General features: G+C 36.2%; 3 protein-coding genes and 1 long non-coding RNA gene across 4 annotated transcripts; 2 read left to right on the top strand and 2 right to left on the bottom strand.

Annotated features, from left to right (window-relative positions):
* The first annotated feature begins 78 nt into the window (after positions 1–78).
* Positions 79–5,267, top strand: LOC112001830 (coniferyl alcohol acyltransferase). The gene is made up of 2 exons (XM_024034003.2): positions 79–590; positions 3,921–5,267. Exons 1-2 carry the CDS (start codon positions 147–149, stop codon positions 4,893–4,895), a joined length of 1,419 nt encoding a protein of 472 aa, XP_023889771.2. The 5' UTR covers positions 79–146; the 3' UTR covers positions 4,896–5,267.
* A 4,359-nt stretch (positions 5,268–9,626) lies between these two features.
* On the top strand, positions 9,627–10,073 carry LOC112001829 (uncharacterized). The gene has a single exon (XM_024034002.1). It carries the CDS (start codon positions 9,627–9,629, stop codon positions 10,071–10,073), a length of 447 nt encoding a protein of 148 aa, XP_023889770.1.
* Positions 10,074–12,194: 2,121 nt separating this feature from the next.
* LOC136066415 (uncharacterized) lies at positions 12,195–13,972 on the bottom strand. Its single transcript, XM_065770705.1, has 4 exons — positions 13,547–13,972; positions 13,278–13,457; positions 12,796–13,202; positions 12,195–12,738 (listed from the first exon to the last, which is right to left on the bottom strand). Exons 1-4 carry the CDS (start codon positions 13,887–13,889, stop codon positions 12,217–12,219), a joined length of 1,452 nt encoding a protein of 483 aa, XP_065626777.1. The 5' UTR covers positions 13,890–13,972; the 3' UTR covers positions 12,195–12,216.
* Positions 13,973–14,363: 391 nt separating this feature from the next.
* Positions 14,364–17,569, bottom strand: LOC136061264 (uncharacterized). Its single transcript, XR_010627896.1, has 2 exons — positions 15,050–17,569; positions 14,364–14,588 (listed from the first exon to the last, which is right to left on the bottom strand). It is a non-coding gene; the product is annotated as an uncharacterized LOC136061264 (long non-coding RNA).
* Positions 17,570–26,954: the final 9,385 nt, after the last annotated feature.

Genomic DNA, 26,954 nt, shown 5'->3' with positions numbered 1-26,954 from the left:
TTGACTAAACGATTGATTAAGGAAAATCTCACACACAGGGGCCTCTATATATCCACTCCCCTATCAAACCCCATCAACCATATTTCAAAACTATTCTCTTATAGTCTCTTACTGCTCTCTCTCTTAATTTCTCTCTGTAAATTAACATGGGTTCAGAAGGAGGAGGAGGAGGAGAGTTGATTGTGAAAGTGAACAAGAGGGAGGTTGTGGCTGCAGTGTTGCCATTGCAAGAGCATTGGCTACCACTATCCAACCTAGACTTGCTTCTACCCCCAGTTGATGTGGGTGTGTTTTTCTGTTACAAGAAGAACGCCAGCTTATTGGGAAAGGACCTCTCTAATAATTTTCCCACCATGGTTGGGGTTCTTAAGAAGGCCTTGGCCCAAGCTCTAGTGACATACTATGCTTTTGCAGGTCAGGTGGTGTCAAACCCTGTTGGTGAACCTGAGATTCTTTGCAATAACCGTGGTGTGGACTTTGTCGAAGCTTTTGCTGAGGCAGAGCTTAAAGACCTCGACTTCTATAACCCTGATGACACCGTTGAAGGCAAACTTGTGCCCAAGAAGAAGCATGGTGTGCTCGCTGTCCAGGTTCGTCACGTGTTTCTTATTCCCCAATATATTCACGTGCACGTACCCCACACGCACACGCACTCGCACAGAGCGGTAATATTTTTGGCTCCTGCTAGAACGAAAATTATCTTAGCATATGAAACGTCCTTATCACGTTATAATAAGGAAGTCAATACTATATTGGAGGTTGTACTGGTTTAGCAAGCGGTACGATATATTTTGGATACCGGTCAATACCGGTGTACCGTTTTAAGTTTACTGCTATTATATATATATATATTATAATAAATATAAAAGTTTACCATAAAACATTTCCTCAATTCAAAACTAATTATTCATGGTTTTAGACTTTAGTATCAATTAAAAGAAAAAAAAAACACAATATAAAAAATAGAAAGCTTAAAAGTTACCATTGCATATTAAGAAAACAAATAATACTAATAAGTTAATGCAAATAAGTTAGTATTCTGCCTTAACAAAAATTCAAAAATTACAAAACTTTAAAAAAAAAAAAAAAAAAAAAAAAAAACTTTTTTATATACTGGTCGGTATACCCAGTACCGGCCGCTCGAAATTGGCCGTTATGGCCGATACATGGCCAGTACGGCCGGTATTTTTTCCGGTATGAAACAGAGGGGTTAAATATACCGGTTTGCTTGCCGGTACGGTATATATCGACTGTACCGGCCGGTACTATACGAAATTGACTCCGTTGCTTTATAACGTCAATCTTTCTCCAACCCCTAATATATCTCAAACGAACCCTTTTTATTTTCCTTTAAAGGGAGAAAATCCTGGAAACTTTTTTTGGATATATATATTTTCTCTCCCTAAAATGTGTTTTTGGAACATGCTAGCCACATAATTTTACATGCAAACAATTCAATTTTAATAGCCAGTAGAGTATTTTGAGATGAACTAAAAATCTGAAATAATAAGAAATGAGAATAGTTTTTGAAACTACTTTGAAAGAAACATTATGCTATTTTTTTAAAATTTTTATATATGATTATCTATTTATAAATAAAATAGATCAAAACCAAAAATAGATTTTATCTTAATTAAAACCACTTTTAATGAAGTAGTATTACTTAATTTGTTTTTAAATCAGAAATATTCCTTGTCTTTGTTTAGGCATCTCGTGGGGTGTTTATGTATATGTGTGTGGATTGTTACTCTCACTCTCGCATGAATGCATGTATTTATTATTTAATAGCAGAAGAATTTTCAAAAGAATCTATATTTACATATAATAATCCTAAATTAGGCGGCTGATTATAGTTTGACGTACCGAGTCACCACACAAGAAACTAATATGAAAAAGATGCGTTTTACTTTTTGGCTTCTTCCCAAATGCCAAACTGCTAGTTTTGAAACTTTGAATGATAACTTTCATTTGGATCGTACGGATATTCGTAGTTTCAGTCTGCCTCTGTTTCTAAACCATGCCGGCTGCCGCACCTTAATTTGCGGCTTCAATTATATTATATTATGATCAATAATTGCTTTGAACAAATCCTAGCTACTATTTCTTATGTGTTCTATTTTTTTAGTTTTTTAATTTAAATTAATTTTTATATATTTTTTGAGGGTGAAAATTAAATTATATCGTTCGTGATATTGAACAATAACTCATAAATTGTTTTATTTTCTAATGGTCCTGGCTTGTATGAAAAATAAAAAGTAAACTGTTATTGATAAGAAAATATCTTATGTGTGGGATATGTGTTCTTTAATAATGTGTAGGTTCCACTTGACTATAAAGTCTATGTTAAAGATGAAATTTAATATTGTCCTTTTTTTTTGGGTAAAAGGAATTAAATTTCACATTATTATTAATATTTTTTTGTTTTACTCACATTAATTGAATTTGTCAAAAGTAAGGCATTATTTTCACACACGTGATATTGCTATAGTTAATTATTATTAACTATTTAGAAAAACAAGCTATAAAAAAATGGATTTTTTTTTGGGTAATAAAAAAATTAAATCTATTATATATGTAGGACTAACAAACTTCATAAATTAATCATATTTCGGAGAGGAAAAAAAAAAGAATAAAATCAATTAATAAAGAAAGGCTCCTTTTGATATTAATTAGAGTGCCAATTCTGTCCGGATGGGGCATAGAACCCCAGTTTTACGCCCATCAATCACATTACGCCAAATCAACTGATTGCAAACTAAAGAATAAAACTTATCACACATAATCTTGCCTCTAAAAATTTGTATGCCAAAATTATACCTTCCTCAAAAGTCAGAACCAACCAAACCTCCAAGCCAGCTAAGACACAGCCCCTGCCACCGGAGATGCTGCCCAAAAGCCTCTGGAGAAGTCGCTACTGACCTAAGTTTCTTTTTTCTCGATTTCTTTTTTCTTTTTCCCAATTTTCATTATCCAAGGTACAATCTTTTAAAGATATATATATCCCATCTGGGTTATGTGCAAGTTTGTGGGTTTGGCTCAAGATTTGCATAACAATTTTCATTATCCAAGGTACAATCTTTTAAAGATATATATATCCCATCTGGGTTATGTGCAAGTTTGTGGGTTTGGCTCAAGATTTGCATATGGGATAAAGGTGTGGATTTTGGTGGGGGAAGACAAGGATTTAGTGTCTCCACTGTTTGTAGGTTATTAAATTTTGAAGCTTTTGCTTTTGCATGTGTTTTGGAACCTGGGTTCTTGGTCTATTGTGGTTGTGGGGTTTGTTTTTGCTTTTAAGGTTTGGTAAAATTAAATTTAGAAGGAGGAAGAGAGATGACCAAATCATTGACCTGGTCATGGTGTCTTTGGACATGGCAGGCCATTAACTATCTCTGGAGTTGTTCCAACCCAGCTTCTCAAATCTCCAGTCCTTTTGGCTAGTGTCTTTGTTCATGGTCTCTTTTGGTGCTTGTGTCCTGCTCTTCCTCTGTTCTTTCTTCTTGCTTTGTTTTTGGCTGTAACGTTTCTTTGTGCTTCCAATGACATCACCGTTGCTAACATCAACACATAAAGTTTTTTTTTTTTTTTTTAAATAAGATTTTTAATTAGGTGTTGACGTGGCGTTACATTATTGGTGGCGTAAACCCCTTGGTTTACGCCACATCCGACAGAATTTAAACAGGTTTACGCCACATCCGACAGAATTTAAACTCTATTAATTATTATATACACCGTAAGTCATGTAGCCTAACCCAATAACTTGTTAAAATTAAAACAGCAACTAATCCAAATAAACGCAACAAGTACATGAATTTCGTGAGGACGAATTAGTCAAATATTAAATGTTTGTCAAGGCACGTGGTAAAAAAATAAATACTAATTAATAGTGACATTTTTGGTTTTGTATTTGGAATATGCAGGCAACCGAGCTCAGGTGTGGTGGGTTGGTTGTGGCGTGCACGTTTGACCATAGAATTGCAGACGCCTACTCGGCCAACCTATTTCTTGTGTCATGGGCTGAGATGGCTCAGTCTAAACCCATCTCTACGGCGCCATGTTTTCGTCGTTCTTTACTCAATCCTAGACGCCCTGGTTCAATTCATCCATCTTTGAACGACATGTATGTTCCAGTGACCTCATTGCCTCCACCCAAAGACCCACATCCTGGTGATGATTATCTTATTAGCCGCATATACTACATTAAGGCTGACCAACTAAACCAGCTCCAATCACTAGCTACCACAACCAATGGTTGCAGGAGGACTAAACTAGAGTCCTTTAGTGCCTTCTTGTGGAAGATGGTTGCTAAACATGCTGTTCTTAACAATGTGGACAAAAAGGTAACCAAAATGGGCATTGTTGTGGATGGTAGGACAAGGTTAAGTGATGGAGATAGAGACAAAGCTTCACTCATGGGTTCTTACTTTGGAAATGTGCTATCCATACCTTATGGAGGCAAGGAAGTAAATGAGATTGATGAAAATCCATTGAGTTATGTGGCAAATGAAGTTCATGAATTCTTGGATGGTGCAGTGACCAAGGAACATTTCTTGGGGCTCATAGATTGGGTGGAGTCTCATCGCCCAGTGCCTGGGTTGGCTAAGATATATTGTAGTGGGAGTGAAGATGGACCGGCTTTTGTGGTATCATCAGGGCAAAGGTTCCCAGATTCAAAGGTGGATTTTGGATGGGGTAAGCCGTTATTTGGGTCATACCATTTTCCATGGGGAGGTGACTCAGGGTATGTGATGCCAATGCCAAGTCCAAGTTGCAACGGTGACTGGGTTGTGTACGTGCACCTCTTGAAAGGTCAAGTGGAGTTGATAGAGACTGAAGCCGCTCATCTCTTTAGACCCTTGACTTTTGATTATCTCCAAGATACCAGCAAAGAATAATTTGCCTTATATAATTAAATTAAATTTCTTGTGCTACAAAATTCAGCTATATATATATATATATAGGATTAAGTGTGCTATTTAATTACTTAATTTGTCGTGCTTTGTTCAATTTGGACGGCTTCAAATGGTGGAGTTGGAACCTTGGAAGACTTATGCGTACTTATGTATATGTACCTAAATCTGCTGAATGCCTAGTGGGAGTGGACAATCGTTGGCTTCTCAACCTTTTACTTTGTTGTATTATATTATCATGGTAATCTTTATCTACTGTTTGTAATTACCTTTTTTTTTTCCTTTTTTTTTTTATTCAATGTACCAACCCACCATCTCTTTATCATTAATAATATTAATTGACTACTCTCTCAACTCTTTTAATTCTTCTTCTTTTTCTTTATTTATTAATTTTACATTCATAAATGCGCCTTCCATTGCCTACCGTCTATTACAAGCAAAAATGATAACCGCTGCTATGGTTATATGATTTCATATAGCCACGTTTTTAAGGTGCAATTTTTGTGCTATACACATATATTATGATATATAAAGAGCATTATGATTCATTAAAATAATAGGAATTAGGAATATTACAAATAAAGAGTGATGCTATTGAAACTACAAATTTTACTAAATAAATCTTATATATCATTGTATCATCAATTATAAAAATAGTTATTTAAACATTAATTCATTTATTATATGTTGTTTAAGTGACACCTGACGAGGTAAACAAGTACTGACGAAACTATCGAGCCTGTCCTATGAGGATGAGACTTTCGATAGAGACGAGAACACCCTCAGGATAGACAACGTGGAAGGCAGCACTATTGACGAGGACACCCAGTCCATTTAATGCAATCAACTAAACGGTTACACTTCCAACTGTACGAACCGTTTGAAGACATTGATGCCTCATTACACAGCCCCAAAACGTTACCTAATGGAGCATTAAGACCTCCATAACTCCTCCAACGGTTAGGGACCATGAGAGCATATATAAAGCCCATACACTCCCACGAAAAAGAGGAGAGACAAGTAAGAAAGGAGATTGTTTATTTGCTTTTCTGTTCATCTTATATTGCTTTTCTTTTAAGAGAGTTTCATATTCTGACTTTGGCATTGGAGGCATTGTGGCAGGCACCACACCGATGACCATCTTCAAAGGCTGAAGAATCATCTCCATCCGACGAACAGTGCTGACGAGTTCACACTCATCAGCTTGGCGCCGTCTGTGGGAAACGACATTTTTCGTGTTCAAACTTGAAATAGTGGTTCCTTATTCTTATTCTTTTTAGGATGGAGTCTAATCAAGATTCTGCAGCCCTAGCTCAGCAAGTTCAAGCCCTTGCAGCCACAGTTGAAGAACTGACTAGGCAAAACCAAGAAATGAGGTTACGGCTTCAGCAGGAGGAAAATTGTTCGAAGGGAAATCAGGAAGATAAGGGGGATAGCAACAGAAGAAGTGACCATCGAAGGCCAAACACTCCCGCCGAGCAAAATTTAGATATTCTTCGGGAGATGAGGAGGGAGATGGACGAACTAAGGAATGCCATCAAAGAAAAAACGGAGCGGAGCGTGGATTGGATGGTCCAGGCAACGGATTCGCCATTCACAACAGCGGTCCTCGACTGCCCAGTGCCGTCAAAGTTCCGGTTACCTCAGCTCGAGCCTTTCGATGGGCTGAAGGACCCCCAAGATCACCTAAACACCTTCAAGACGACCTTGGGACTTCAACAACCCCCAGATGAAATATTGTGTCGTTCCTTCCCAACTACACTTAGGGGAGCTGCTCGAGAATGGTTCACAAAGTTGCCAACATCGTCCATCGATACGTTCGAGCAGCTGAGCAACGCCTTCCTGCGTCACTTTATTGGAGGACAACGACCAAAGAGGACCGCTGACCACTTGCTTACCATCAGGCAGGGAGAAAAGGAAACCCTGAGGTCGTATGTAAAACATTTCATGAGGGAAACACTGGAGGTGGACGAAGCCGACGATATGGTGTAGCTGACGACCTTCAAGGCAGGGCTGAGGTCCAGGGATCTTGTCAGCTCACTCGCGAAGAACCCCACAAAGACGATGGCTGAAATGCTCCTCAAGGAGCAGAAGTACATGAACGCTGAGGACTCATTGGCTGCTATCAAGGACGGGGACAGACCAGGGGACGAAGGAAGAAAAGAAGACGATCGTAGAGGGCAAAAGCGGGACCGACCAGATCGTCGAATTAATAACGGAGTCAGAAGGAAAGATGATAAAAATCCACGAACGGTAAAATTCACTCCTCTCGTTATGCCTGTTGACAAAATTTTAGCGCAGATTAAAGACGAGCACTACCTTAAGTGGCCGCGACCACTGCACTCATCTCCTAACGTCCGCGACAAAAGTAAATACTGCCGATTTCACAAAGATCATGGCCATTACACCGAAAATTGTAGGGATCTCAAAGAGTAGATAGAAGAATTGATACGAAGGGAGAAGCTGCAGAAATTCGTGAAGAAGGGGGAACACAATAAATTCCGAGATGAAAACAAAGGCCAACATGGGTCCTCATCCAGGAACGACGGCCGTCAATCGCAACCTCCTCAAAATGTGGTCAGGGAGATACAGATGATAGCAAGGGGGCCTACCACCGGGGGCTCATTCAAGTCACTCAAGAAAACACATCAACGACAAGTGAATAGCGTCCATATGACACCCCTGCCAAAGTACAGACGAACTGATCAGGATATGACCTTCAACGAGAGTGACTCCAGAGGAGTGAAACAGCCTCACAATGACCCCTTGGTCATAATGCTCACCATAGAAGGGTTTAACACCAAAAGGGTCCTCGTGGACAACGGTAGCTTTGCCGATATCATTTACTTTTCCGCATTCCAACAATTGAAGTTGGATCCCAAAAGACTTCGTCCATTCGATTCTCCACTCGTCAGTTTTAGCAGTGACAGGGTGTATCCCAGAGGCATAGTGACGCTGACGGTAACAGTGGGAACGTACCCAACGCAGTTGACTCGTCAGATAAACTTTTTGGTAGTAGATTGTCCCTCATCCTATAATGCCATCATCGGAAGGCCAACACTCAACAAGTGGAAGGCGTCCACATCCACCTACTGCTTGAAGGTGAAATTTCCAACGGAAGATGGTGTTGGTGAAGTTAAAGGAGACCAAGTTCTAGCTCGAGAATGCTATCAAGCTGTTTTAGCAGCTAAAGAGAACCACACGTGGGTAGTGGAGGAAAAAGAGGAAGAAAAGGTGGAAGCACTGGAAGTAGTGGAGTTGATCGAAGGGGAAATGACGAAAACAACCAGAATAGGGACGACCTTAAGTCCTGAGATGAGAATGAGGCTCATTCAATTTCTCAGGGAGAACTTGGACGTCTTTGCTTGAAGCCATGACGACATGCCGGGCATATCTCCAGAAGTTATTCAACATAGGTTAAATGTGGACCCAGAAAGGAAACCCATCAAGCAGAGACGAAGAACTTTTGCGCCCGAAAGAGACCAAGCAATTGCTGATGAGATGAGTAAACTCTTGACTGCAGGCTTTATCAGGGAGGTGTACTATCCAGACTGGCTGGCAAACGTCATCCTAGTAAAGAAAGCAAATGGAAAATGGAGAATGTGTGTGGACTTCACGGACCTAAACAAGGCCTGCCCGAAGGACAGTTTCCCTCTTCCCAGAATAGACCAGCAAGTAGACTCTACGGCCGGACACAAGCTGTTGACATTCATGGATGCATTCTCAGGGTACAACCAGATAAAAATGGCTGACGAGGATTAGGATAAAACCGCCTTCATCACCAGCCAGGGGCTCTACTGCTATAAGGTAATGCCCTTTGGACTGAAGAACGCAGGGGCGACGTATCAGAGGTTGGTGAATAAAATGTTCGTCAAGCAGATAGGCAGGAATATGGAAGTGTACGTCGACGATATGCTCGTCAAGAGCAAGGAAGAACTCGCGCATCTGGATGACCTTAAGGAGACATTCGATACCCTCAAGCAATACCAAATGAAGCTAAACCCTGGTAAGTGTGTTTTTGGTGTCGCCTCCGGAAAATTCCTCGGATTCATGGTGTCTCAAAGAGGGATAGAAGCAAATCCTAAGAAGGTGCAAGCTATACTCAATATGGCATCACCTAAGACCGTCAAGGAAGTCCAGAAGCTCACAGGCCAGATTGTAACTCTTAACAGATTCGTGTCTAGAGCAACGAACAAATGCTTACCATTCTTTAAGACCCTGAAGCAAGCCTTTGAATGGACCGACAAATGTGAGGCGGCCTTCCAAGAACTCAAGCGTTACCTTAGCAATCCACCACTCCTACACCCGTCCAAAGAAGGTGAAAACTTGTACTTATACCTGGCAGTTTCATCTACAGCCGTCAGTGCAGCCTTAATACGAGAAGAAGATAGGAAACAACTCCCAGTCTACTACGTCAGCCAAGCTTTCCAAGGAGCTGAATTCAGGTACCCAAAGATCGAGAAAATCACGTTTGCATTGATAGTAGCCTCGCACAAGCTCAGGCAATACTTCCAAGCAAACCCAATCTTAGTGATGACGGACCAACTCATCAAGAAGTCTATGAATAAACCCGAGGCAGCCGGGAGGATGGTCCAGTGGGCAATTGAACTTAGATAATTCAACGTGGAGTACCATCCCAGGACGGCCATCAAAGCACAAGCTCTGACTGACTTCATCGCCGAGTTTACCCACCCAGACGAGCCGAGCCTTGCCAACATGGACGAGACATGGGTGATGCAGACCGATGGCTCGTCAGCCCAAAAAAGAGGGGGAGTAGGGGTCGTCATAACCACTCCTGACGGAGAAACATTGAAATATGGAGTCCAGCTGAAATTTCCAGCCACCAATAACGAAGCTGAGTACGAAGGAATTCTGACGGGTTTAAGGCTCGGAAGAGAGCTTGGGGCCAGGAACCTGCTAGTCCAGAACGACTCAAAGCTAATAATTGGGCAGATCAGAGGAGAGTACGAAGGAAAAGAAGAAAGAATGCAGAAATACCTCAGGTTGACGAAACGCTTGACTCAAGAATTCGAAAAAGTGGAGTTCATCCAGATTCCGAGTAGCCAGAATATGGCTGCAGATGAAGTCTCAAAGATAGCCTCGTCGGAAGAGACAGAATCAAGAACAGACTTGATGATGGAGATACAGAGGAACCCAGCATAGAAGAAATTTCAACATTCGCAGTCGAGGGCACAAATAGCTGGATGACGCCCATCATGTCCTTCCTCCAGGATGGCCACCTACCCGAAAACGCAGATGAAGCTAGGAAGATCAAGAAGAGATCCGCCAGATTCACAATTCTCAATGATACCTTGTACAAAAGAGGTTTCTCCATGCCCTACTTGAGGTGTGTTGACGAAGGAGAGGCCGAATACATCCTGAGAGAGGTCCATGAAGGGATCTGCGGAGATCATGCAGGCCCAAAATCCCTGGTAAGAAAAATTATGTGAACATGTTACTTTTGGACAACCATGCAAGATGACGCAACAAGATTCGTCAAGAAATGTGACAAATGTCAAAGGTTCGGGAACGTTCAACGACTCCCATCAGAAAAGCTGACGACGATAACATCTCCATGGCCGTTCGCACAATGGGGAATCGAAATCGTTGGCCCACTGCCTCAAGGTAAAGGTCAGGTAAAATTCTTACTAGTTGCTATTGACTATTTCACTAAATGGGTTGAAGCAGAGGCACTGGCAACCATCACTGAGGCCAACATCCAGGGGTTTGTGTGGAGGAATATAGTTTGCAGGTTCGGGATCCCACGGACGATCATATCAGACAACGGACGACAGTTCGATAGCCAGAATTTCAAGGACTTCTGCTCGGGCTTGGGCATCAAGAACCAGTTCTCGTCACCAGGCCACCCACAGGCGAATGGACAAACGGAAGTAACGAACAGCACATTGCTCAATATCATAAAGACCAAACTGGACGACGCGAAAGGGGCCTGGCCAAAAGAACTGCCCAACGTCTTGTGGGCCTACAAAACCACGGCTAGAATCCCAACAGGAGAGACCCCCTTCAGACTCACCTACGGTACCGAAGCAGTGATCCCTGTCGAAGTGGGAATAACCAGCACCAGGAGAGAAGCGTTCAATGAAGAAGCAAATGACGACCTACTGCGAGTTGACCTAGACTACCTTGACGAAGTACAAGACAAAGCCTTCAGCAAAATGACGGAATACTAGAGAAAAATAACAGACTACTACAACAGAAGGGTAAAGCTTAGGAGACTCAACATAGGGGACCTCGTCCTGCGCAAAGTAACTCAGGCAACCAAAGACCCAACTCAAGGAAAGCTCGGCCCCACGTGGGAAGGGCCATACAAAGTCATTCACTACTCCAGACAAGGCAGCTACCACTTGGAGACCCTAGACGGACAAAGGCTCCCAAGACCGTGGAACATTGAACACTTGAAGAAAGACCAACAGTAGATGTAATGAAAAGACGTATTCGTCATTTACGATCAATAAATGAATTATTCAGCCAATATTTGTGTATAAACATGCCTGGAGAAACTAATGAAAGCCACAAATGGCTAAGTAACAAGATTCCGCCTAGATGGATGTAAGTTACTAAGTGTTTGAGAAAGCCAAAAATGGCTAAGTAACAAGATTCCGCCTAGACGGATGTAAGTTACTGACGAAGACCACTAAATGATTAAGAAGCCAAAACGGCTAAATAACAAGATTCCGCCTAGGTGGATGTAAGTTACTGACGAAGTCCACTAAGTGATTAAAAAGCCAAAAACGGCTAAGTAACAAGATTCCGCCTAGACGGATGTAAGTTACTGACGAAGATCACTAAGTGTTTAAAAAAGCCAAAAACGGCTAAGTAACAAGATTCCGCCTAGATGTATGTATGTTACTGACGAAAATTACTAAGTGTTTAAAAAAGCAAAAAACGGCTAAGTAACAAGATTCCGCCTAAACGGATGTAAGTTACTGACGAAGATCACTTAGTGATTGAAAAGGCAAAGACTGACGAAGATCACTAAAAAGCCAAAAATGGCTAGGTGATAAAGTCCCGCCTAGACGGATACAAGTTACTAACATGCATCAAACGAAAAAGAAGAGGGACGTGCAATCACAAATACAAGTAAGTGCCAAAGAAATAAAATTAAAAGCCAGAGGCTAGCAGGCCAATTGCCACTATTTTTATAACTAAAAGCCCATAAACGCTAGGCTAAAAATGTTGTCCTCAAAATAAATAAAATTGTTTAGTAAATAGATTTACAAAAAAAAAAAAAAAGCCCAAAACATGACGGGCACCACAAAAAGAAAGAAATTTTTTCTGCTAAGTGTCAAACTCGTCCAGCCGCATCGTCGGCAGGGGCATCCTCAGTACGAGCGGCGTCATCAGGAGCGTCAGTCTCGGTGGCAGATGATTGAACAGCCTCGTCAGCCGCCATTTTTTGATCCACCTCTTCCAGATCAAGCGCCTCCATGTTTACTCCGGAAGGGTGTTTGACGAGGTATCTTCTCAGAAGCTCGAAACCCTTGAAATACCAACTGAAGAGTACGGTGTTGTACTCGTCAGTGGTCTGGAAGGCTGCTACTAATCTAGCTGCAATGGTCTTGATGCTCTCCTTGGCTGCTACAATTTGCTCGTCCTTCTCAATGTTCAGCTGACGCTCCACCCTAAGATCGTCTGTAAGTTTCTTTGCTTGCTCTCTCAAGGTATTCGCCGTGCCCATGGATTTGATGAGATCCTTCTTCAAGCCTGAATTTTCCGCCTCCAACGCCTCCACCCTAGAAGTCAGGGACGCCACCTTTGCTTCCTGAGTAAGATACTTAGAGGAAAGATGAAGACTCTCCCCCAGCACCTAAAAGAGAGTTAGAGATTTTCAAAAAAAAAAAAAGAGAAATCGAGGAAGAAGTACCTGGATGATCTTATGGACGTGGCCAGCAGCTACCCCACTAAGGGGGACATCGGACAAGGCCTTTAAATCGGCAGCAATCACTACTTCATGGGCTCGATCCACGGCCATTTTCTCGTCATTCCAGATGGTAGACGGACGAGAGTCAGCCTTCTCCTTCTCTTTCCCTTTTTCGGAGAGACGTGGCCTTTTCGAGACAGGAGTGCCACCTATCTCTTCCAACGATACCGTTGGAGAAGCTGTCCTTGTCATCTCCCCCACGGAGACGATCGGGTGGACGAAAGCAGCTAGAGCAACGGGGGTGCCCCTCCCGGTAACACGAACTGTTTTCTTGCCGAGATTAGACAGCGGCTCATCTTTCTTCGACCTCATCTTGGCGTAAAGGTCCTTGTTAAACTTCATCATCATCTCTGCCAAAAAAGAGCAATATAAAAAAAAAATAAAAAAAATAAAAAAAAAAAGACACTGACGAATTCAACACTTACTTTTCTTTCCTTCGATTTCGATGTTTCGCAAAACGAAAGAGGAAGGATCTGGACCAAGATTGTAGAAGGCTAACATCCTCGGGTCTACCAAGTCGTCCCAGTTTTCAATTGTCTGGGCGTATTCGATTGCCTGCTCAACGCGTTCCTTATACCTGCTCTTGAGCTTAGGCCGCCTCTTCACTGCAAAAAGAAGGATAACAAAAAATTGTGACGACCACAAGCAAATGAATACAACAAAACTAAAACGACAAGGAGGGAAACTAACGCACCTAAGGTCGGGGTTGCCCACCGACGAAGCAACCTTGGAATGTCACCCCATTCCTGATTGGAGGGAGTCTCAAAGTCATCCCCGGACACAAAGAAAAATCTTGACTTCCAATACCTGAAGGGCAAAGGTAGCCCTCTAATAATCCTGGTCCTTCTTTCCCAAGGAACCAGCTCATAATACCCATACTCTTTTGATTCTTTTAAACGATAAAGGTGGACGAGTTCACCCACCTTAATCATATCTCCATTAGCAGCCAACCATATCTCCATACAGTTGACTACTATTCTCCATGAATTAGGCATTAACTGCCCAGGGGCGATCCCAAAATAGCTCAAGAGCTCCATAAAGAAAGGGTGAACGGGGAATCTGAGTTCACAGGTAAAGGCAGCCTCATAAAAGCACACCTCACCCGGGAAGAAATGACAAGCCCTATCCTCGTCATTAGGCCGACGAACACGAACCCTCCCTGGAAACTGAAACCTATCCCTAAATCTACTCATCGTCTCGGCATCCAGACCACAAAAGTATAAGTTAACAACATACTTTTTAGAGACAATATTTGTGAGGGCTTTTAACCCCTCGCAATTAGTTAGGAATAATAGTGATTACAATTAAGTTGTCGCTTAAAATGTTTTTGCAAGGGGTTAAGTGGTATCACTATTCTATAAATTGCGAGGGATTTTATCGTCACTATAAAATTATTTATGACCAAAATTTTATGTCCATCGCTGATAATATTTTATATCATTTTTGAAATATTTTTTTTATTTTTAATTATTTCATATAATTTTTTTAACTATCATGTTACGATAGTACAATAATTACTAAAAATTGATCAATTGAAAGATAAAAATTCATATAAGTTCAAACTTTAAAATATAGAGTATACAAAGAAATCCTAAAATTAAACCTTGTTTTAAACTTAAACAACTAGAATTATGACAAGATCTATTCTAGTCTTTCTCTGAGTTACCCTCCAAGCTGTTTTCAATCTCCCTTGTGTAATTGATTGAGTTGTCCTCTTCATCTCTACTAATACCATCCTTAAAAACAGAACAAAACAAAACATTAAACATAATTCATACACTAGAATATTAGCTTTTATAAAAATAATAACAAATAATGGTTAAAGAGAGTGCAAGAGAGATAGAGAGAATTCATGACATGTATTTCATTTATACTCGCCCCCTAATCTCCGTCCATCCATTTATCCACCATCTTTTTCCAAAAGAGTGTAGGAATGAAGGAAGGACCATTCTTATAACGATCTTCTTTCTCTATGTACTTCTTAAAAATGGGATTTATACAATGGAATGGAAAATTAAATTGTATGGTTGATGAAGACATACAATGGATAGAATGGAAAATTATTCATAGCCTCCAAAATCCAAATTGCTGGAATTGGAAATGATAGTTGATGAGGACAACAAAAAAGAACAAATACACGTGGTGTACATTTACAAAAATCAAGCATGTCGTATAAGAGAAAATGACTGGAACTCACATTGTAGTGTGTACCGAGACGGGACCTGAGATAGGGAAGTAACTTCTTCAATTCCTTAACCGTCCTACTGTTTGCACCTAATCCTTCTGTGGCAACACCAAATTAAGAGAGAGAATATTTTTCTTCTCTTAAAAAATTGTAAAAAGTGAACCAAAAAAATAGAATATGCATGTGTATGAGAGAGATACCTCATCAACAAGCAATAAAAGTATTATCATCAAAAATTATAAAAATTTTAGCATTTAGCATCTCAAAAAGTTATTTTATTCATTTTAACATCTCATTTTACAATACACCCAACATCAAAAGTTCTATTATTATATCACTTCATTTAAATATTCTTTTTTCATTCTTTCTTTATGTTTTCTTTATTCTTTCTTTATGTTTTCAAATAACTACCATTAACTACCATGATTTTTGTAGCTAGCAATAACCCTCACACCTCTCTCCTTCACCAATCTTCTCATCCTTGCAATATCAACAAATGATCCACCTGATGTATACACGCTCAATGCAAACAAATAACCTAATGAATTTAAAGGCTCCAACTGCTCAATGCATACATGCTCAATGCAAGCAAATAACCTGATAACTTAGAATACATATCAATTAAAGAATTCCCCATATACACTTCAAAACCAAAACCTCTACTGGTCACTAACCTATGGCATTAAGTAATCCATCAGAATTCCCATGCATCTATTTTTATTTTTATTTTCATTCTTTGTTTAGGACTTTTGCTCAAGCTTACAAGTGCAGCCCATGATAACAAAATCCAAACACAAATTCTCAAAAAGCAACCAAATTTGCATTGATCACACCACAAAAGGATCAAGATATAACATCAATAAAAGCAACCAATCCATTTGTGAAATCATATGACTAGCACATGTGGTGGGCTACCCATCACACCAAATTCTGAATTCTAAAGTCTACAAAATAACAAATCATAACCTATGCAGATAGTTAGAGAGATTTTTGGGCTGAAGAAAGATTAAAAAAAAAAATACAAAGAATAGATCTAGAAGAGTGTAGTCACTGACTCACTGTAGTACAGCCACTAGAGGGGAGTATAGCCTTTCTCTTTCTTTAGTTTTGCCAAATATACATTTGCTTCAAAAACTCAGAAAAGTGAATGTTTACCATGTTTTGTAAAAAGGAAAAAATTGTGTTTCATTCTCCCATTATGTCACAGAATAATAATAATAATAAAGAAATCACATGTTCCTTGACTCTAGAACTAAATGATACCAAAAAAAACCTACAATCACAATCCAATTCCACTCCACCACTAAATGCCACCCATGTTGCAGCTAGAAGACCACATTCCATCATATCCTTGCAGCCAAAAGTAAATCCAAACAGCCACAACCCTTATTCGCACCTTCACCAACTAGCATCCATAATTAAAAAAAATACATCCAAAGCAACCACGGTAGCAGAAAACATTTAATAAAAAAAGAAAGAAAGAAAAGAAAAACCAAAGGGCCATAACTCGAACCCACACCACTGGCTAACACACCTGTAGACCCCCAACCTATAGTACCATGATAGAAGGAATTAAAATATTCCAAAGACAAAAATAAAAAACCCAAAAAACCATGGGTCGAATCCACACCACCACCAAATGCCATGCGCAACCACCATGGCATTCCTCACAGTATACTTAATTGTTCTTATTTATACTTAATTGTGCTAAAAAAAACTAATTATTTTTCCATTATTTCCAAAAGAAACTTGCACCAGCAACAAGACAAAATACTCCTACAGGACTCAAGGTTTAGAGGAGGGAATCAAAATAGAGCAACCAGATTAAAATTTGAAATAGCTACTTCATATATATAATGGTTTTACATACGCCATCATAGTTCCTACACAATACTCAATGCTCTTACTTTGGGGAGATAACTTTGAGGGCGTTGGCTAAAATTTGTATTCCTCAAACTTTTACTGCTGAAGGTGAGTGGATAAATTTAAAGCACATAATAGTTTTCCCAAAACAAGTTTATTGCTTCACTGCTATAGGAAATTAGAAGAATGATTAATGACCAACCAAATATCTCATATACTATTTCAGCCTGCATTGTGTATTTTTCATTTATCAGAATATAACATGTTTTTTTCTTCATGGTTAGTAATAGCACAAGTGACCTGTCAGATCCAAAACCAGATTGAATGATTCCAGTTTCCAAATTTTTGCATGTAAAAAATAATTTGTACCAATAGTCAATCTTATAAATGTATTTAAAATAAAAGTCAATCTTTTAACAGAGTTTTCTTTACTTACTTTCCTTCCTTTGTTAATTACATTGGAAGCCCAATCAAATCCTATGAACCAGGGGATAAAAACTTAATCCCTATTACAGCTCAGTGTATTGAACAAATCCATACTGACCCTTAAAAATACCTTCCTCATCAAGGAGGAACACACCCTAAATCACCTACTTCAATGCCTAACAACTTAGTACAGCTTTTGATTTTTCTAAATTCAGAAACGAAAAAAGAAAATTTTCCATAACATTGTAATCAACCAAACGAAAAAAAAAAAAAAAAAAATCAAATTTTTATTCACTTTTGAGAGAGAGAGAGAGAGAGTACAAAAGGCTGAAATTCTTGAATTTTAAGCTACCATTTTGAAGTTGAAAGTGCAATCATTTTTTTATGGGTACAATCGTTTAGAAAATAAGGATAGACATTTCTTATATAGGATGTATATAAAAGGTTTTTTTTTTTTTAGACGGTAAACAAAATGTTCATCTAAAGAATACAAAGTGTTATATGTTTATGCGTTTCATTTTATTTTTCTTTGAATTTTAGAATAACTTTTATCTCAAAAAAAAATTAATATTTTAATGATTTTTTGCAAAAGTCAATCGTGGCCCTCGCAAATAATTTAGTATTAGTGAGGGTATATTTTTAACCCACACAAAAAATAAACTTTTTGCAAGGGTTTTTTATTTTTCCTCGGAAATAATTTGGTGGGAACATTTCCCTCCAAAATTTTTGACATTTTAATGATTATTTGTGAAGGTCGATCCTAGCCCTCGCAAATAATTTAGTATTAGTGACGGTTTTTTTTTAACTGTCACAAATAAACACTTTTTGCGAAAGATTTTTAATTGTCCCTCGCAAATAATATGGAGGAAGAATTTCCCTCCAAAGTATTAGTATTTGTGACCGCTATAACACATAATTTCTACAGTTTTTTTTGTTGGTCACAAATATTTCACATTTTACCAAGTATTTGCGAGGGCTTTATTTTGCCATCACAAATAAAATTTTTTGAGAGGGCTTTTTGGGTTCGTCAAAAATTCTTGGTCGCTAATAGGCATTTTTCTTGTAGTGATCTCACAAAGCAAAGAAGGGGGTATGTATTTGTAGAAATTGACTACTCAATCTTTCATGCAATGTGACAAGTGTCTTTTAATTTGTCATTTTCTTGACAAGTGTTCAATTTCTTGACAGCAGATGACGTTTTTGTCAAGACACATATACCATGGTTACTGAACTCTCACACGTTATAAGTACCAAGTTACAAGTATCATTCTTACTAGCACTGCATGTGGCTTTATGGCAACAAATATTTACAGAATAAGTTAACAATCATATTTTTGTCCTAAAGTTATTTTTATAGTATAAACATAATAACCTGAGGATAAAAGAGCAATAATGATATAGCATAAACTCTCACATGTTATAAGTTCCAAGTTACAAGTATCATTCTTACTAGCACTGCATGTGGCTTTATGGCAACAAATATTTATAGAATAAGTTAACAATCATATTTTTGTCCTAAAGTTATTTTTATAGTATAAACATAATAACCTGAGGATAAAAGAGCAATAATGATATAGCATAAACTCTCACATGTTATAAGTTCCAAGTTACAAGTATCATTCTTACTAGCACTGCATGTGGCTTTATGGCAACAAATATTTATAGAATAAGTTAACAATCATATTTTTGTCCTAAAGTTATTTTTATAGTATAAACATAATAACCTGAGGATAAAAGAGCAATAATGATATAGCATATTTAAAATAACAATAAAACAAATAAAAATAAAATCTATCTATCTATATAATATATAATATCTAAAAGCGTAGCATTTCTTGTTACTACACAATTTTTTTAACCATATCAATGTAGCATTTTGATCCATTCAATCCAGATCAATTGTAAGATCTATTAATAAATAACTAAATTAGTTAATTTGATTATTTTTTTTCTCAAATTTATTAATACACGAAGGAATTAAGAATTTTTTTTAAATTAATATTAATCAAAAAATAAGATCTTTTAAATAATGCATGAAAGTTTTCATTTAAATTTTGAATAATAAAAAGAAAATTTAAATGATATCATTTATTAACTAAAAGGTTTACAAAGTGATATGACTGGTTAGTTTCACATCACCAACATAATAAAAAAATTCCTAACTATTTTTTATTGATGCTTTCGCTAGTAAATTTTTTTACTATATATAAGTCTTACAAATCTATATTGTATAATATATAAAAGTTGAAGTGTAGCTCTTTTTGATCCATATCAGTGTAGCATTTCGGTCTCACTTGGTTCACTTCGGTCCATTCATTCCATGTCAATCCACTTCTGTCTATTTCGGTCCAATCGGTCCATTCACTCTACTTTGGTCCATCTTGGTCCACTTCAGTCTATTTCAATCCACTTTCGTCCATTTAGTCCACTTTTGTCTACTTCAGTCCATTCAATCCACTTTGGTCCATTCAATCTACTTCAATCCATTCAATTCAATATAGTCCATTAGGTCCCATTTAGTCTATTTTGGTCCAATTTGCTCCACTTTAATCCAATTCTATCCATTTTGGACTATTTTAGCATTAAATTGATTCTTTTTATAGGTTGTCTTTTTAGTTTTGGGCTCAAATTTTAAAATTTTTAAAAATTTTTGGGTTAAATATTATGAAATTTTATTCAATTTTGGCATAACTTTTTAGTTTTTGGTTAATAAATACGAATAGAATAGACATTAGAAGTTAGAGATATGACTCTAAAAAGTAATAAAAAAACAATAAATATTCAAATATTATCTTAAAATTCAAGTTTCAATAATATAAACATTATACTTATATTTAAAAAAAAAATCTAAAATTATAAACTTATATAATAATTTAAACTTAAATAACAATTGCATTATTTAACCTAGAGATTTTAAATCATGTTCTTGCATATTAATTATATTATAATTTTTTATGCATCGTGTGGATTTGTGACTAGTACATAAATTTAAAAATTTGTCACATCTCTAAAAAATGACTAGTTAAAATTTTGAAAAAAAAAAAAGAAGAAGTTGGTTTCTTGCTAAAATTTGACTAGCATATTTACTAGTTCCCTTCCAGGTGAACGAATCAAATTTTAAAATAGGAAATTCGTTGATATTTTTCCCCAAATACTTTCATCTTTGTGATCGTGTTGGTAAACCAAGGTTTGAGCATGTTGAGAGGTATAGTGTACCGCAAATTCCTACGCTTGTAGAGCTCTGTACACAATCTGGTCTTGACCTTGAAAAGTACCCTAAAAGGAGAAGAAACCTGTATACAGTATTGAAGGAGGGATTGCAGATTTCGAATTAGTGACAAACAAAAAAGGACCAGTGAGAAAGTTATATGCTGAGAATAATGTTGATCCTGTACTAGATTCCAATTTTGGGACCAACATTGAGGAAATGAAGAAAAATTCAATTTAGNTATTATTGAATTCATATTTCAAAAATCCAACCGTTGGATTACATGTTCTATATGGTCTTAACATGTATGCCAATTTTCATGCCAATCAGATGTAATTTACCATTTTATCTATAAATTCATCTTTTATGCATTATTTTAAACTACTAAAACTTGAATCTAAACAATTGATTGATGACATGGCTATTAATATTTGATAAGCTTGAAATTTTGTAAGTATGAAAAATATATGAAGATAATGTAATCTAACGGTAGATTTGTCAAAATTCACATCGAATTAAGAAATATAGGGTTGGGTTCGAGTTACACCTGACGTAACTCTAAAAAATGTTACACCACCCAATAACTTATTATTAAATAAATATTTTAAAAATCCAACCGTTGGATTACGTGTTCTATATGGTCTTAACATGCATGCCAATTTTCATGCCAATCGGATGTAATTTACCATTTTATCTACAAACTCATATTTTATGCATTATTTTAATGGGAAGAAATTTTTATTCACTTTTGAGAGAGAGAGAGAGAGAGTACAAAAGGCTGAAATTCTTGAATTTTAAGCTACCATTTTGAAGTTGAAAGTGCAATCATTTTTTTATGGGTACAATCGTTTAGAAAATAAGGATAGACATTTCTTATATAGGATGTATATAAAAGGTTTTTTTTTTTTTAGACGGTAAACAAAATGTTCATCTAAAGAATACAAAGTGTTATATGTTTATGCGTTTCATTTTATTTTTCTTTGAATTTTAGAATAACTTTTATCTCAAAAAAAAATTAATATTTTAATGATTTTTTGCAAAAGTCAATCGTGGCCCTCGCAAATAATTTAGTATTAGTGAGGGTATATTTTTAACCCACACAAAAAATAAACTTTTTGCAAGGGTTTTTTATTTTTCCTCGGAAATAATTTGGTGGGAACATTTCCCTCCAAAATTTTTGACATTTTAATGATTATTTGTGAAGGTCGATCCTAGCCCTCGCAAATAATTTAGTATTAGTGACGGTTTTTTTTTAACTGTCACAAATAAACACTTTTTGCGAAAGATTTTTAATTGTCCCTCGCAAATAATATGGAGGAAGAATTTCCCTCCAAAGTATTAGTATTTGTGACCGCTATAACACATAATTTCTACAGTTTTTTTTGTTGGTCACAAATATTTCACATTTTACCAAGTATTTGCGAGGGCTTTATTTTGCCATCACAAATAAAATTTTTTGAGAGGGCTTTTTGGGTTCGTCAAAAATTCTTGGTCGCTAATAGGCATTTTTCTTGTAGTGATCTCACAAAGCAAAGAAGGGGGTATGTATTTGTAGAAATTGACTACTCAATCTTTCATGCAATGTGACAAGTGTCTTTTAATTTGTCATTTTCTTGACAAGTGTTCAATTTCTTGACAGCAGATGACGTTTTTGTCAAGACACATATACCATGGTTACTGAACTCTCACACGTTATAAGTACCAAGTTACAAGTATCATTCTTACTAGCACTGCATGTGGCTTTATGGCAACAAATATTTACAGAATAAGTTAACAATCATATTTTTGTCCTAAAGTTATTTTTATAGTATAAACATAATAACCTGAGGATAAAAGAGCAATAATGATATAGCATAAACTCTCACATGTTATAAGTTCCAAGTTACAAGTATCATTCTTACTAGCACTGCATGTGGCTTTATGGCAACAAATATTTATAGAATAAGTTAACAATCATATTTTTGTCCTAAAGTTATTTTTATAGTATAAACATAATAACCTGAGGATAAAAGAGCAATAATGATATAGCATATTTAAAATAACAATAAAACAAATAAAAATAAAATCTATCTATCTATATAATATATAATATCTAAAAGCGTAGCATTTCTTGTTACTACACAATTTTTTTAACCATATCAATGTAGCATTTTGATCCATTCAATCCAGATCAATTGTAAGATCTATTAATAAATAACTAAATTAGTTAATTTGATTATTTTTTTTCTCAAATTTATTAATACACGAAGGAATTAAGAATTTTTTTTAAATTAATATTAATCAAAAAATAAGATCTTTTAAATAATGCATGAAAGTTTTCATTTAAATTTTGAATAATAAAAAGAAAATTTAAATGATATCATTTATTAACTAAAAGGTTTACAAAGTGATATGACTGGTTAGTTTCACATCACCAACATAATAAAAAAATTCCTAACTATTTTTTATTGATGCTTTCGCTAGTAAATTTTTTTACTATATATAAGTCTTACAAATCTATATTGTATAATATATAAAAGTTGAAGTGTAGCTCTTTTTGATCCATATCAGTGTAGCATTTCGGTCTCACTTGGTTCACTTCGGTCCATTCATTCCATGTCAATCCACTTCTGTCTATTTCGGTCCAATCGGTCCATTCACTCTACTTTGGTCCATCTTGGTCCACTTCAGTCTATTTCAATCCACTTTCGTCCATTTAGTCCACTTTTGTCTACTTCAGTCCATTCAATCCACTTTGGTCCATTCAATCTACTTCAATCCATTCAATTCAATATAGTCCATTAGGTCCCATTTAGTCTATTTTGGTCCAATTTGCTCCACTTTAATCCAATTCTATCCATTTTGGACTATTTTAGCATTAAATTGATTCTTTTTATAGGTTGTCTTTTTAGTTTTGGGCTCAAATTTTAAAATTTTTAAAAATTTTTGGGTTAAATATTATGAAATTTTATTCAATTTTGGCATAACTTTTTAGTTTTTGGTTAATAAATACGAATAGAATAGACATTAGAAGTTAGAGATATGACTCTAAAAAGTAATAAAAAAACAATAAATATTCAAATATTATCTTAAAATTCAAGTTTCAATAATATAAACATTATACTTATATTTAAAAAAAAAATCTAAAATTATAAACTTATATAATAATTTAAACTTAAATAACAATTGCATTATTTAACCTAGAGATTTTAAATCATGTTCTTGCATATTAATTATATTATAATTTTTTATGCATCGTGTGGATTTGTGACTAGTACATAAATTTAAAAATTTGTCACATCTCTAAAAAATGACTAGTTAAAATTTTGAAAAAAAAAAAAGAAGAAGTTGGTTTCTTGCTAAAATTTGACTAGCATATTTACTAGTTCCCTTCCAGGTGAACGAATCAAATTTTAAAATAGGAAATTCGTTGATATTTTTCCCCAAATACTTTCATCTTTGTGATCGTGTTGGTAAACCAAGGTTTGAGCATGTTGAGAGGTATAGTGTACCGCAAATTCCTACGCTTGTAGAGCTCTGTACACAATCTGGTCTTGACCTTGAAAAGTACCCTAAAAGGAGAAGAAACCTGTATACAGTATTGAAGGAGGGATTGCAGATTTCGAATTAGTGACAAACAAAAAAGGACCAGTGAGAAAGTTATATGCTGAGAATAATGTTGATCCTGTACTAGATTCCAATTTTGGGACCAACATTGAGGAAATGAAGAAAAATTCAATTTAGTAGAATCCTTGTAAATCCTCTGGATCAGTCGAATGATGAGTAAGGGAAGAATTTGAGATGGAGTAGTACAATGTGCTGACTTATGCATGGCTCCAAAGCACCATTCTCGTAATCGTTCGCATGCATGGCAAGAAGTGACAAAATATGATCTTATATATCCTAATTATGTTTGGCAGCATGTTAGAGATCTGAATGGGCAATGTGTGCAAGCAGGTGCACCTGTTCCAGATCAGTATAGGAGTATGATGAGATTAGATGTTGTTCCTCCGGACTCTGATGAAGTTGATCTTGTTGCTTGTAATTAATATGGGGTTTTGTTATATGTATGCCGATGCTTTGTAAATGTTAAGTGGAAGGCTCATGGCTTTTAATCTTCAAAATGTATTTGTATGTGCATTTGGGGCCAGCTTACTTGTTTAAAAGCGAGACAAAAAGTGACTTCACTAAACAAATAAGCTCGCTTATTTGTTGGTCTGCTTAATCAAGTAGAGGCATGGCAACAGGAAGGGATCTAGCGAGTGAGATGAGCATGAAGAAGCATAGTGGCTTTATGGAAACGTGTAGTTGAAGGGAAGTTCTATGGATTTAGTTCCCTTGGGCAATCTTTGGGGGTTTAATTTAATGTTGCCATTCCTACCTTTAATCTTCAGCTTTCACTGACTACTTGTAACGAAATGAACATAATAATTAGTCATTCTTCAAAAAAATCTGATTTAGTTAATCAAAATACAAATCCTCAAATTGTACGAAAGATGCTACGAATGTCAGTTTCATCTTTTACCAATATTACCTTCAGTTTTAGTCAACTGATACTTTGGATGTTCTACCACTACCTAATGGAGCATAAGCTTTTTTGTTCATATATATCAGAATATTATATGGAAAATTCGGCTTGCCCCTAGAAGAAATATTGTTGCATTGAGGAAATGCTTTCTCATAACAATGTTCTCTAGAAGAGGTTTTTCATAACTAAGAAAATGATGCACTATTGGGTTCAAATAGAAGGTGACATTTCCTTATTCCTTCAAAATTTAAAATCGATTGGTCTCCATTAATTACTAGTGCATCAGAGAAAAGCTTCAATTTTTTCTTTTTCCCACATATTTACGTTCCATTGGTCAGACTGCCTTCTATTATATAATTGAAATCTTTCGGTTTTTCACTCCCTAGATCTGGAAATCATAGTTCATAGTCCAATGGATATAATAAGCGTTGTATAGAAACAAAACTGTGGGATCTTCTATTTTCATTTTCATCATCTGTCGCTTGAGAATTTGAAAATACAATAGTGCAAANCGTACAATTTGAGGATTTGTATTTTGATTAACTAAATCAGATTTTTTTGAAGAATGACTAATTATTATGTTCATTTCGTTACAAGTAGTCAGTGAAAGCTGAAGATTAAAGGTAGGAATGGCAACATTAAATTAAACCCCCAAAGATTGCCCAAGGGAACTAAATCCATAGAACTTCCCTTCAACTACACGTTTCCATAAAGCCACTATGCTTCTTCATGCTCATCTCACTCGCTAGATCCCTTCCTGTTGCCATGCCTCTACTTGATTAAGCAGACCAACAAATAAGCGAGCTTATTTGTTTAGTGAAGTCACTTTTTGTCTCGCTTTTAAACAAGTAAGCTGGCCCCAAATGCACATACAAATACATTTTGAAGATTAAAAGCCATGAGCCTTCCACTTAACATTTACAAAGCATCGGCATACATATAACAAAACCCCATATTAATTACAAGCAACAAGATCAACTTCATCAGAGTCCGGAGGAACAACATCTAATCTCATCATACTCCTATACTGATCTGGAACAGGTGCACCTGCTTGCACACATTGCCCATTCAGATCTCTAACATGCTGCCAAACATAATTAGGATATATAAGATCATATTTTGTCACTTCTTGCCATGCATGCGAACGATTACGAGAATGGTGCTTTGGAGCCATGCATAAGTCAGCACATTGTACTACTCCATCTCAAATTCTTCCCTTACTCATCATTCGACTGATCCAGAGGATTTACAAGGATTCTACTAAATTGAATTTTTCTTCATTTCCTCAATGTTGGTCCAAAATTGGAATCTAGTACAGGATCAACATTATTCTCAGCATATAATTTTGTAGTTTTTTTTTTTTTTTTTTTTTTTTACTGCTATTTAAAGGAATATTGATATGAGTCACGATGATAAAAGTAAAAGTCAATGATGATTTTAGAGTGATTTTTGTGCTTTATTTTTATTTCTATTTTTAATGTGGAAGTCTTCCTAAAGGAAACCAAATCTTGAAAAATGAAAGTGTTTTTAGCAATTTTTTCTTTAATTTATTAGATTCTCTATATGTGCGCCTGTACTTACAAATGATTTCCTTTTATTGAGATAATGAACTGAGTGTTTGGGATATGGGGCTCGGTATTTGGTTGTGAAAATGGAGTAGTTGAGGAAGTATTTGGGAGGTTGCTTGAATTATTTTGTAATTTTAGGATATGAAAGTATTTCATACTTTGAATTTAAATTTATAAATTTCGAATTTCAAAATCATCTAATCAATTTAAAAATTAAAGTTTACAAATAATATAATATATTAGTCTCTTACAAATGTCAAAAAAATTGACTGTTCTAACTTCAAAAATTTAGATTAGTAGAGCAATTCATCTCAATATTTGGAAACCAATTCTATGACAATTTGT

This window comes from Quercus suber, unplaced genomic scaffold (assembly GCF_002906115.3).
Source record: "Quercus suber isolate HL8 unplaced genomic scaffold, Cork oak 2.0 scaffold_34, whole genome shotgun sequence".
Classification (NCBI taxonomy): Eukaryota; Viridiplantae; Streptophyta; class Magnoliopsida; order Fagales; family Fagaceae; genus Quercus; species Quercus suber.
The sequence above is the reverse complement of the archived record's forward strand: the minus strand, read 5'-3'. Positions and strand labels throughout refer to the sequence as shown.